Raw genomic sequence first — 12598 nt, 5'->3', positions numbered from 1 at the left:
TCTGAATGTTCATGTGCGATTACTATGTATGTCTCTCAGTCACCCAGAATACGGCACCAGGGCCTGCAGCTTTAGAAAGAGGTCAAAGTACCTGTATTTTTAATAATTTCTTGACATGGTAAAAGAATTTTACATTACAATCCAAGGGTGGTAGGGCGAGGAGGGGCAGTGGAACAATCAAACAAAAAGGGAAGCTGAGAAACACATGTTGGGAGAGGGGAGGAGTTTAAGTGGAAGGGATCTGAGGGGTGGGTAGGAGTACTGCCCAACTAAAATGCAATTGGTTTGTTACTGAGCACTATTCATGGGAAGAGAGCATCCTGACTCCTTCTCTATAGAACACTGGGAGTGAAAATGATGCATCCCAGGTGAAAATATGATTGGGAATCGGAAGACAGAGAAGAATAGTCAGACAGACACTGAGAGTCACTGGCAGGCTAACTGCAAAGGTCAACTCTCACTTAAAAAGCTGGGGCTGGTGGGGTTAACACAAAAGCTGTGATAAGTGATATCTCTGGAATAGTCAAGAGAGGAGGCAACTCTTCCTTGGGTTTGACCTTCGCAGCATATTTATACATACACGAATACACACACGTGCACGTGTGTATGTGCACACACATATACACATGAATTACTGCTTTCCCTGGAAGCACAATACTATAAATACGAGAAATATTTCCCAAAGGGAAAGCACAGCGAGGAGCAACAACCTCTGGACCTCACAGCTGCCCTCGCCCTATCCAGCGCACAAGCTGGCCTGGGAGAGGGGCAAGTGGGGGCCAGAGGACCAGCTTTTGCATAACACCAAAAAGAACCTGAGTCACAGAGGGAAGGCCTTCATGAGCCCTCTGCTGCTCAGCTCTTGGTTCTCCTTCAACTTACCCTGGCACCAACGGCTACATTATCAGAAGAGGGTGGCCTGGGACTTTTGCCTGGGTGGATGACTAAGACAACTATCACCTGTTGAGGTGTTGTGTGTGACGGGGTTGAGGGGTGGTGGTGCAGGAAGAAAGGCTATGTTCTATAATGGAGCAGGAAGCTTGTATGCATGTCCCTATGCGTGTGTACATGCGCACACATGTGTATGTGAAAACCCCAGTTATAAAAACATCCAAAGGCGCTCTAGGGACACAGCTGAAGGCCTAAGGTACCCTCATCACGGCTCAACATGGGATGGATGGAGGCTGAAAGCCCCCAGGCACCACCACGGCAGCTGTGGTAGGGAGGACCCAAAGTCCCACAGAAGCAAGAGACACTAGCCTTGTCACAGGAAGAGCTGTCCCTTCCACCTCCACTCCCCCACAGTTCCTAAAAGACACCTAACATTTTCCCTATAGTTCCTCCAGCTTTTAATCAACTAATATCAAAAGGAAGAAAACACAAAACTTGTAACAGGGAAGGAGGGAGAGAAGGGAAGAAAAAAAATAAAAAACCCTCACAATTATTCTTGTGCCTATATCTTGCACAAACCTGGAGTTCTCCAGAAATGAGGACAGACTAGGTTTTGGGGGTGGGAGGAGGCAAAGAGGGGAGGGAAAGGAGACAGAGGAGTTCCTGAGGCCTGAAAAAAGAGGTAAACACGTCACAGAACTACATGAGAGTTTCATTAGACTCTAACTAAAAACAGAGAGGTGTGATTACTATTTCCAGCCAGTTTCCCCATCACGATAGTCATGTAACAAACCAAGGCAATGTCGGTCTTGAGCCAGACTCACAAAGTCCCCTGGCCCTGGCCCTGGCCTCAGTACAGTGTCTCTGCATTGCTGCTCCGGGGCCGTTTGATCTTCTCAATATTTTTCAGGATCATGTCATGTAGAGTGACCTGGGACAGAAAAGATCAGGAAATTACTCATCTGTTCAACCTGGACCTCACCAAAAACTGGCAGGCTCCAAGCAATCACTCGCCTTCTCCTACTCTATCAGCTGGTTAAAGGGGGACCAACACTACCTATAAACTAGCTCCACGCATAGACACCAAGAAGTACAAGAAGCCCTTTTATGTGCTGTCTCACTGCTAAAAATCAGGTTTTGTAGTTAAGTCATCAAACTCCCATTTCAGACAGGGTCATATTCATGACCCTGAACATGATTAAGATCACACTTTCCCAGCTGAAAGAGATGACTCAGCAGCTAGGAACAGGAATTGCTCTTGCAGAGGACCACAAGTGAGTTCCCAGCACCCATGTCAGGCAACTCACAGCTATCCAGAAAATCTGATACCCTCCTTCTGGTAACCATACTACCTGCATTCTTGCATGTGCACATACTAATACACATAGACATTATTTAAAAAAAAAAAAAAATCAGGCTGGTTATGGTGGCACATATCTTTTATCCCAGCACTTGAGAGACAGAGTCAGTGGATTCTTTGTGAATTCCAGGCTAGACTGGTATACAAAATGAGTCCAGGACAGCCAAGGCTACACAGAGAAACTGTCTCAAAAACCAAAAAGAAAAAAGAAAAAGAGAAACAAGAGTCAGTGGAACTGTGAGTCTACAACAAATAGAGTGAGCTCCAGGCCAGGCAGAACTACATAATAGACCTTGTCTAAAAAACAAAATCACCCATTTTATGAGGACTTTGGTTACAAAGCCATCTCTCTGATTCCAAGGCCTGTGTTTAACCTTCCATGAGCTGCACACCACCACCACCTAGCTAGAACAGACACAGCTAACTAGACTCCCTCAGTGATTTCACGTCCTCCACACCCAGCTGATGAACAGTTATTTCTGTGCACCCCAGGCCAGCCTCAAGTTCTGGATCCTCCTGCTCCATCTCCAGAGTAGTTGCAACTACAGGCAGACACCACCATAGCCACTGCATTCATTTTATTCTGAACCAGTGTTCAACAAATTACCACAGAACTAAGAGAAGCCAGGACGGCCATGGGCAGGACTGACTTTACTTACATACTGATTCCTCAGCTCGGAGATGATGAGCCGGAGGCTGATGTATTCTTTCTCATCGATCTCTGTGACAGTGCGGCGATAGTCCTCCTGTGTGGGAAGTAGGGCAGGCTAGTCTTCCAGGGCCCGAATGCCCACAGACAGCTCATTCCTATTATCCTTCCCATCCTGTCACCGCCCCCCTCAGACCCCAAGACCCCTACTTACCACATGGGGATATTTAGCTATTTTAGAAACCAATTTGGCTCTTGTAATATAATATCTGGGAGAAAAAAAGAGAGAGAGAGAAAGAGAACAGTTGAAGACGACCCTCAACATGCCTCCCACTTCACCAACCCAACTACCTGGGTCTGGCCCAAATAGCACTACCTAGAAATCTGGTCCAGATAAGATGCAGCTTCACTCTCGACAGTTCTTAGCTCTGCAACTGTTTCCTCCTGGGGGAAGGAACAGGTGAGTCAAATTACTTGCACATCATTCAACAGCAGCAGCAAAGGCCAAGGGAAAAGGACAAAGCGAGGGAAGGAGCTCCCAGTTTGCAATGTGGGCAACAGCACCTGAATAGACACGCCGAAGTTGTTCCCATCTTCTATTCTGGGGATCAAGAGTTGTACCCACATTTTGACCTAGAGCATGACAAGACAAAACACATGTAAAAGGAACTTAGTCTTTCCTACTAAAGCCATGAAGTACATGATTCTTGTAGCTGGGGATAGATGACAGAAACAAAGACATCAAGAGACTTAGCCTGCCAAGCCCACCCACCATTCTACAATGCAAGGGGAGCTATTTGGGTCACGAGCCCTGCCTTACCGTGTTACATTTCTCGATCAGCAGCCGAATCTCAGGTTTTACTTTCTCAATAATGTCCACCAGCTGTTGGTTGCTTTTCAGCATGCCATTGGGCATGACAAATACCTTGGTTCCTGTGAGAAATGTCAAGGTCAGAAATTCAGGGCAGTGGAAAAGCGAGGGCATCCTCCATCTTCTTCCTTTCCCCTAGACCTAGAAGATGTGATAACCTTCTTCTATGTCACATGTCTAATGACTGTACTACCTTCAGTGCATCAGTTACCAACTACTACTAAAGGGGGCAGGGGTGACAGAAAACCTAGACTTCTGTGACAAATGTGAGGTGTAGCTTCTGCCTCCATGCACCCTCCTGGTGTACGAGAAGACTAAATAATGACCATGTCAGGAGGATTGGCCAAGTGTTGATCCTCGGAAATTAAATCAGACCTCACTTCCTGAGCTGGTGAAAACCAGATCCATCCTACTTCTACTTGTCAGGGCTGCTAGTCAGCAGGTGAACTGAGCTGAATCAAGGGAAGCTCTTACCTTGGAAGGCCTCTTCACATTCATCCAACCTGCGCTTCTTGTAAGTAGGCTAAGGGTATGAAGATGCAGAAATTAGCTTATTTTCAACACCACATGCCGTTACAAAATAGCAAACAATCAAGTTTAATTCCTTCCTGGACCCCACAGGTTACCTTATTAATTTCTGCATGCATATCTTTTAAAAGAGATTCCTGTCGTAAAGAAACTTAAATTCTAGTTGGGAAGGCCAAATTTATAACAAAGAGAAGACTTAAAAAAGCAACTGAAGAAGCCAAAAGGATGGCTCAGCAGGTAGACGCACTTCTGCCAAGCCTGACAACTCAACTTTGATCCCTGGGATCAACATAGCAAAAAACAGGAAGAAGAAAGCAAACAAGACAGGAAAAGGATAACTGAGGGAGTATGCATGAATCTGCTGGTTCTAAAATAAAGGCAATCTTTGTTTAATAAACTAAGACCACTACCTTCTATATGTTGGGAGTAATGTTGGAAGCTAGGGATACAGACAACTGAGATGTCTCTTCCCTTAATTGAAGATTTATTTTGTTTTGTTTCCAAGAGAGGACCCCAGTATGTGTCCCAGCTGACCTTCGACCCACTATGTATCCCAGGGTGGCCTTGAACTTACAATTCTCCTTCCTTGGGCTGAGCCACCATACCCAGCTTACTTAATTAAAATTAAGATGGTTCTGACAGCTAGGAATATAAATCAGTGGTAGAGCACAAGACCCTAGGCTTGACCTCTAGGACAGAAAAAAACATAAAACAACAGAAAAATACCCAAGCTACAGGAATCCAGACAAAACTGTCATATCACTGGTGTTCTAACACTATGCAAACATGGAGCTAATACAGTTCTGGTGCCAGCTGGCATGATGGCTCACTCCTACCATCCTGGCACTCCATCTGCAGAGGCAGGCAGTTTGAGGCCAACCTGGTCTAGTCTACTTAGGGAGTTCCAGGCTAAACAGGTCTACACAGCGAGATCCCCATCTCAAAAACAAAACAAAGTGCAGGCCCTATAAGCACAGTAGAGTCAGAGACTGCAGCTATGCAGCAAAACTTCTCTTTCTCATCTTAAGATGCAACACAGAACAGAAAAGTCTTATTCTGAAACATGGCAGAAGCCAGGAAGCTAGAAGAAGCCTGTGACTAGTTCAGAACTAATTAATTAAAACTCAGGCTAAGACTGAGAGCGGCACAAACATACTCACCTTGTTAAAAATAAAACTTAAAGGTCCAAAAAGCAGTGTACTGGAGCCACCATACCTAAAACAGAACCCCAGGTCCCACAAGCAAACCCACATCCTCTGTACATCCCCAAGCTTACCAAGAGATAAAATGCTAAGAACACAAACATAAATGCAAGACACTCACACCATCCAGTCCATCGTGGCTATTGGTGAGGAGAATGGGGTCAGGGACTGGGAGATTCATGTCTGAGTGGATCTGAGTTAGGTCATGGATATTTAGGATTGGTTCCTGAAAGAGAGGCATTCATCCCAAAATAGTATTAGTGTAAGTTTAAACAAAACAAAACAAAACAAACAAACAAAAAGAAAAGGAAAGAGAAGTATTTGTGAAAGAAAAGAAACAAGGGTGCTTTATAGTACACAAGAGAACAGAATTAACGCACAATCTGCCCCATTTGTCACAAAGACAGGGACCAAAGAATTAAAAAAATAAAAGCGTCTCTCACCTTCAAAAAACTATCAAGTTCTAATAACTTCTTTGGGAAAAAATTTGCCACCAAGTCTTCTGCCTAGACAGAGAAAATACAGCTGAATTAATAAACGGGATGGTCACTCCCTACGAATATCTGTTTGGGTAACCCCCAGTTATTTCTCCTTTACAAGACTCACCTCACTTGTGATCCGCTCCCTGAAAGAATCAACCTAAAATCAACAAAGAGAGCAATTCAATACCTAGTGATACAAGGGTATGGATCCCAAGGAATCCCAAATCCAGCTGCGTCTCTCTCACCTTGAAATTATAATGAAAAGGTGAGAGACCCCCAGACTGCAAATATTTTATTTTTTTGAGGATCCATTTCTCCATCTCAGAAGATGTTGGGGTTGAAGGCCAGCACCTGTCAGTTCCCCCCCCCGTTCAAGCCCCTCCCCTCCCTTGGTCCCTCCCTCGCTCTGGTTGTCTGAAACTCTCTGAATTTGATAAGCTGAGAAACGCTATACTGGAAAATGTGAGCTCACAAACGTGCCCAACTCCCACCCAGACCTGGCCTATCATACGCAGTAGGCCAACCTCCAAGGGCAGGGTCAGTGCCAGCGTCCGGGGGCGGGGACGTTGCTGGGCTGGGGGACTACCACCTGTCACTAGCCTAAAGCACTGAGTCTAACAAGTGTCCGCGGAGGAGGCCCTGGTGCGCTCCATCACTGGAAGCTGAGCAGAAAGCCACCCCTATACCATCCTCTCCAATGCCGTCTCCAGGGGTGGGGGGCTGGGTTGAGCCGGGCAGAAGCTCAGAGCTGGTGTCCCCAGGGAGACAAAGACGACATGGGGAATGAGATGCAGGTCCGACTGCTGGGGGTTCGAAGGAAGGGATGAGGAGGCCACAGCTGTGCCGCTACCTTGAGCTTCACTTCCTGATCCACCTTCAGCAACGAGGCCATGGCCGGGCCGGGCCGTGTCCGCTCCGCTGGGTGCCGGAGGTGCTGTGGGCTCCGGGGAGGGCGCCGGAGGGACCTGAGGAATCTCCGCTGCCCTCGGGACCCGGCCGCCCTCGCTGGCTTGCTCACCGCTTTCTCGTTCCCTCCCTCCGTGCCGGCCGGCCACCCGCCCGCCTGCCGCCTGCTGCCTGCTAGCTCTCTAGCTCGCCCTCCCGGCTTTCGCCGCTCACGACGGAAGTTACGTCACAGCCAATCGCCGGAACTCGGGCAAGGATGAGCACGTGCCCTGCGCAGCCGCTCTGATGCTCGGCTCTACAGGTCTCTTCTGGCTGTGTTCCTGGAGCGCCGGCCTCTGGACCCTGTGGTGGTAAACCTGGGTCAGGGATGCTGAGACCCAAGCCTCCCGGGGGCTTAAGAGTGATGTGCCCTATTGTCCCGGAACTGGACTTTACCGTGGGACCCCATGTGCCACTGCTTCTGGAAGAGTAGGCGTCGCGCCCTAGTGACGTTACAGGAGAAGCCCGCGGCCCGGGTTCCTAGTTGAAGGTTCCGGGCTGCGACTCCTGTCTCCCGCCTCCCATCCCTTTCTCCCTCCGGCTAGTACCAAACTGAAGACAAGTACCACTGCACCGGATTTTCCTACTACACAGTTTATGATAATAAACGTTCAGACTCTTAGATATCAAATACCTGAGGGGCAAATTCACGCCCAAAAGAAGATAGTGTCTTAGCTAAGACAACACATTGTTTCCAATGGCTTCACTAGAATAAAAAATCTTCCCAGTTCTGGAAGAAACCGGTTACCATTTTCCTAATGGAAGTCTTGAAACCTCATCTCTTCTTTTATTCGGTGTGTCTTTTAGTATGGGTTATTCCACGTAATAAAATAGAGTAGGGGTCTGTGCTAGACCCCAGAACAAATGTTCCGGAGAAACTAGAAATGTGTACGTTATGTATGTAGGTTAAATGTAGGTTAAAGTGGTTTATCAGCCACACTAAAAAAAAAAAAAAAAAAAACAAAACACTTGATAGCCACGTTTAATCCAATTTATACAATGCAGTCAGCCCCTTGTGTCTGGATTTCCAATTCACTGGGCTCAACCAACTGAATGGAAAATATTCAGAAAAGTTTGAGCTACAAGGAACTAAAGGATGGATGACAGTGGGTATTAAGGAACTTCTCCCCTAAGCCAAACGACGTAAAAAGCAATCTATTAGACACACTTGGTGTGAGAATCAAGCCCTACAAGCAAGCAAGCAAGCACGCACGGGAGCGCACACGAGTAAACAATGATTTTTAAATCCTGAGCTAAGGAGTAAGACCCTGTATAAAACGTATAAAATGTAACAAAACCAACAAAAGAAACTGTGATTGTAATACTCAGTAGCTCCTCTGTGGAACACAACAGCTCTGGGAGACTGAAAGTGAACAATCCACTTAAAGTTTCTGCTTGTCCTTGGTGCTTCATATTAGGAACAACACTAGAGAGTAAAGTGGCAATGCAACTGCAAAATTTTGATCATAGCAAAGAAATGGTAGGCAGACAATAGCAGGAATCACATCCTGGTGGTGGCGCACACCTGTAATCCCAGCACTCAGTGAGGCAGAGGCAGGTGAATCTGTGAGTTTAGAGGCCAGCTTGGTCTACAAATGGAGTTCCAGGACAACCAGAGCTGTCAGACAGAGAAACCCTGGATAAAGAAGTGGGGGCGGGGGGGGCCGCTGGAGAGATGGCTCAGTGGTTAAGAGCACTGTCTGCTCTTCCCAAGGACTCTGGTTCAATTCCCACCACCCACAAGGCAGCTCACAACTGTCTGTAACTCAAGTTCCAAGGGATCTGACACCTTCACACTGATGCACATTAAGAAAAAAAACAGACAATAGCGGAATCTATTTTTAATAGTCTTCCCATTTATTCAAGTGCAGATACCCCCTCCCACCCACCTTGTCCACTCACTTCCACAGTTCACCTTTACACACTACTTTCTTTAAACACACGTCTCTAGTAACCTTCCATGTTACGGGATACGTAACGTCAAGGAATCTTCTCCCAAATTAACTTCATTCAGTTTTAAGTATGCCACTGTTCTGTGTGTCTTTCAGAGTTCTAACTTCGTTTGTGCTTATTGAAATAATGACTTTGCTTCTCAATCACTTTTGTCTTCAGATAAGCCTTAAGAAGACATTTTTCCTCCTCCTTTCCCTAAATGTTTTATACAATGAGCCGTCAACTTACTTACTGGGAGAACAATTATAAATGTCACTCGTTTTTGCGTGTTAGAAATTCATGGGGTTGAGGATGACTGGTCTTATTTTACATTCATGTTCGTAAATCTCAAGCAAATTTATGGTATTTCTTGAGCTCTTTCTTCACACTCTTGACAAGTTTTCTCACATGCCGAAGAATGACTGTCACACCTGCTCTTCTCCTGAGACCTCCACTAGCCCTTCTCTTTCATCTCCAGTGTATGCTCTTGTATTATTTGTCATTGGAAAAAAACAAAAGCAAATGAGAAGTTCCTCCTCACCTGGCCTGTTTAAAAAAAAATTTTTTTTTTTTTTTGTTAACTTGACACAAGCTAAGGTAATCTAGAAGAAGGAACTTCAATTGAGAAAGTGTCTCCATTAGCCTGGGCGGTAGGCAGGCCTGTGAGGCTCTTTCTTGAAGGATCCAGCTTGCTGTGGGCAGTGCCATCCCCAAAGAGGTGGTTCTGGGATGTCTAAGAAACTAAACTGAGTCAACCAGGAGGAACAATCCAGAAGCAACATTCCCCCATGGTCTCTGCTTCAGTTTCTAATTCCAGATTTCTGCCTTGAGTTCCTGCTCTAACTTCCCTTATGTTGGACTGAAAGATTGAATAAACCCTTTCCTTTCTTAATTGTTTTCATTCCTGTTTTTGATTCAGCACTGGAAAGCAAACTAAGACATCAACTTTTACCACCAATATGCCAACCTAGCGATCCTTTCCATCTCTCCTCATCTGCTTTCATTGGAGAAAACACCTCTCTTCCTATGAAAACCCATTCTTTCTCTTGTACCTTGGAGGATATCCACTTTCAGTTCTCAAGGAAACGCTTCAGCATTGTCCTCTCTCTCTCTCTCTTTCTCTCTCTCTCTCTCTCTTTTGCCTCTCCTCCCCCACTCTCTGAGGCTGGGGCTTGTGTTTACCTCAGTGTCACCTCCAACTCCCTATGTAGACTAAGCTAGTCTAGAACTCCTTACCCTCTTGCCAGACTGCTCCTCAGTGTTGGCATTACAAGCATGCACTGCCACACCCGGCTGCAAACAATTGGGCTTTAACAATTCCTGGGGCGGTTCTTTTTGCCTCTTCCGCTCTAACAGCTGCTGTGTAAAATATAATTGTTTTCAATGAATGAAATGTAAGTTTTCCTAATAATTTTGAAACATCCCAAGATCAAAATCAGAGCTCTGGCCCTAGAGTACAGCCTGGTAAGGGAGAAAAATCACTCTGATGATTTTTAATTAATGAAGAAGTGAATGACCACTTTTAATGAAGTTAATGTTTGCGTTTAAGAACAAACTAGAAGATTTAGAAGATTAAAGGTATTGCGAAATTGTAGTATACTTTTATTTTTTTAAGTTGGGAAATCATTTGTCTATGGGGCGGGGGGGCAGTTATTGATATATGTATATAGGCAACTGAAAACATAGGCTTAAGTATCAGCACCAAAGGAGAAAAATAAACGCAGTTAACTTTAGGTCAGCCATTGCTACCGCCACAGCAGCCCTTTCTTCCTCTCTGAGGCAAACACTCCTTGTCCAGAGTCTTTCACCACAGAGAGCTGAGCCAACACAGACAGCTCTGCTTAATTCCAGGTGGGGTTGGCCTGTGGCTGGATCTCTGAGCTGAGGTCCCCACGCAGGAAAGCAATTATGAGCAGCTGCTTAGGGAGATGAATCTAGGAGTTGGGGGCCAGGTTGAGTACCACGTAAGACACCATATCACCCATGAGCCAACCCTGACAGTTGTAAAGGGACCCTAAAATACAGAAAAAGTTTATTACAAAATTAGAATTTCTCACAGATCTTACAGGAGTGGGGGAGGGGGCGAGCACATCCTGAAGCCCCTGCCACCAGATGAGAAAATGTCTCCAGGAAAAGACTTACCATCCCACAGTTAGTTAACTTCCGTTTTACAAATAATTTTAAGTATTTAGTTATTGCTGGCCCAAGTGCGTGAGTGGAGGTTGTAGGAAAAGTTGTACGACCTGGTTTCCTCCTTGTGGGGTTCTCATGTGGGTTCTGGGATCAAACACAGGGCTTCATGATACTCAGCCATCACTGACAACAATGCCACTTTCTCCAACCACTGATATTAGCGTTCAGTCAAAATCTACATTTTCATATTTAACTTTGTTTCATCTTTTTTTGTTTCTTGAAACAAGATCTCTCTATGCAGTCCTGGCTGACCCTAGAGCTCATTATGTAGACCAGGCTGGCCTTGAACTCACAGAGATCTGACTGCCTCTGGGTGCTGAGTGCTGGGATCAGAAGCGTGCGCCACCACACTTGGCTTCCTATTTTCTTTCTTTTAAGTTGTATTCATTATTATCACGTGTGTACGTGTCCACATGGGGATGGTAGAGGTGCCACAGAGCACTTGAGAGGCTGAGATAGAAAGGTGGCACATTTGAGGCTAGCCTCAGCTATATAGTGAGCCCTTCTCTCACAAAACACAAAGTAGGGGACTGGAGAGATGGCTCGGTGGTTAAAGGCACTGGCTTCTCTCCCAGAGAACCTGGGTTCAATTCCCAGCACCCGTATGGCGGCTCACAACTGTCTATAACTCTGGTTCCACAGGATCTGACCCCCTCTCCTGGCTCCACTTGCTACCAGGTATGTTCGTGGTATACACAGTGCGCATAAATGCAGGCAAAACCCCCATACACCTAAAAACAAAAGTAAAAAACAAAGCTTTGAAAAGAAAGTCTACACAAAGGTGCACACCTTCAACCCCAGCGCTTGGAAGGCAGAGGCCTGGCTTAGTTTCAGAGGTTTAGTCCACTGTCATCATGGCAGGGAGCATGGTGGCACACGGGCAGGCATGGTGCCGGAGCAGTAGCTGAGAGTTCTGTCTGGATGGGCAGGCAGAGACACTGGGTCTGGTTAGGGCTTTTGAAACCCCAAAGCCTACCCCTGGTGATGTACTTTCTCCAACAAGGACATACCTACTCCAACAAGGCACACCCACTCCAAAAAGGCCACACCCACTCCAAAAAGGCCACACTTCCTAATCACTCTCCAGCAGAGCCACTCACTGAAGACCAAAATGAGCCAAGGCTAGACAGAGAAACCCTGTCTTGATACCACCCCCCAAAAAAGTACAAAATTTTAGTTCATCATCTATTTGGATGATTTTCTGACAGCTGGTAGCTTATTCGTCTTCTCTCAACACAGCCAATTACCTGAGACAGTGGATCTCAACCCTCCTAATGCTGCATCCCTTTAATACAGCTCCTCATGTGTCAAGAACCATTCTGTTAAAGGATCTCAGTAGGCCTGTGGGTTTTCTGGGTCCCGTATTTTGCAAGGTCTGTACTGTGATGCACCACCAGAATTGCTTCCAGCCTCTGACATGATATCAAGAGTCATCGATTTGGGGAGGTTCAATAGGCTCGTAGACTTTCTGGAAGGGATCTGGTATTTCGAAAGGTGTGTACCGTGATGTACCCTAGAATTGCTTCCAACCTCTCTGACCCCTGT

General features: G+C 46.0%; 1 protein-coding gene across 1 annotated transcript; it reads right to left on the bottom strand.

Moving 5' to 3' along the window:
* Nucleotides 1-70: 70 nt before the first annotated feature.
* Psme3 (proteasome activator subunit 3) lies at nucleotides 71-7109 on the bottom strand. Its single transcript, XM_055619962.1, has 11 exons — nucleotides 6834-7109; nucleotides 6108-6140; nucleotides 5945-6007; nucleotides 5623-5727; nucleotides 4246-4294; nucleotides 3721-3833; nucleotides 3465-3533; nucleotides 3277-3344; nucleotides 3115-3169; nucleotides 2911-2997; nucleotides 71-1822 (listed from the first exon to the last, which is right to left on the bottom strand). Exons 1-11 carry the CDS (start codon nucleotides 6873-6875, stop codon nucleotides 1742-1744), a joined length of 765 nt encoding a protein of 254 aa, XP_055475937.1. The 5' UTR covers nucleotides 6876-7109; the 3' UTR covers nucleotides 71-1741.
* Nucleotides 7110-12598: the final 5489 nt, after the last annotated feature.

Source organism: Psammomys obesus, unplaced genomic scaffold (genome assembly GCF_907164565.1).
Source record: "Psammomys obesus unplaced genomic scaffold, mPsaObe1.curated_primary_1811, whole genome shotgun sequence".
In the NCBI taxonomy this organism is placed as follows: Eukaryota; Metazoa; Chordata; class Mammalia; order Rodentia; family Muridae; genus Psammomys; species Psammomys obesus.
The sequence above is the reverse complement of the archived record's forward strand: the minus strand, read 5'-3'. Positions and strand labels throughout refer to the sequence as shown.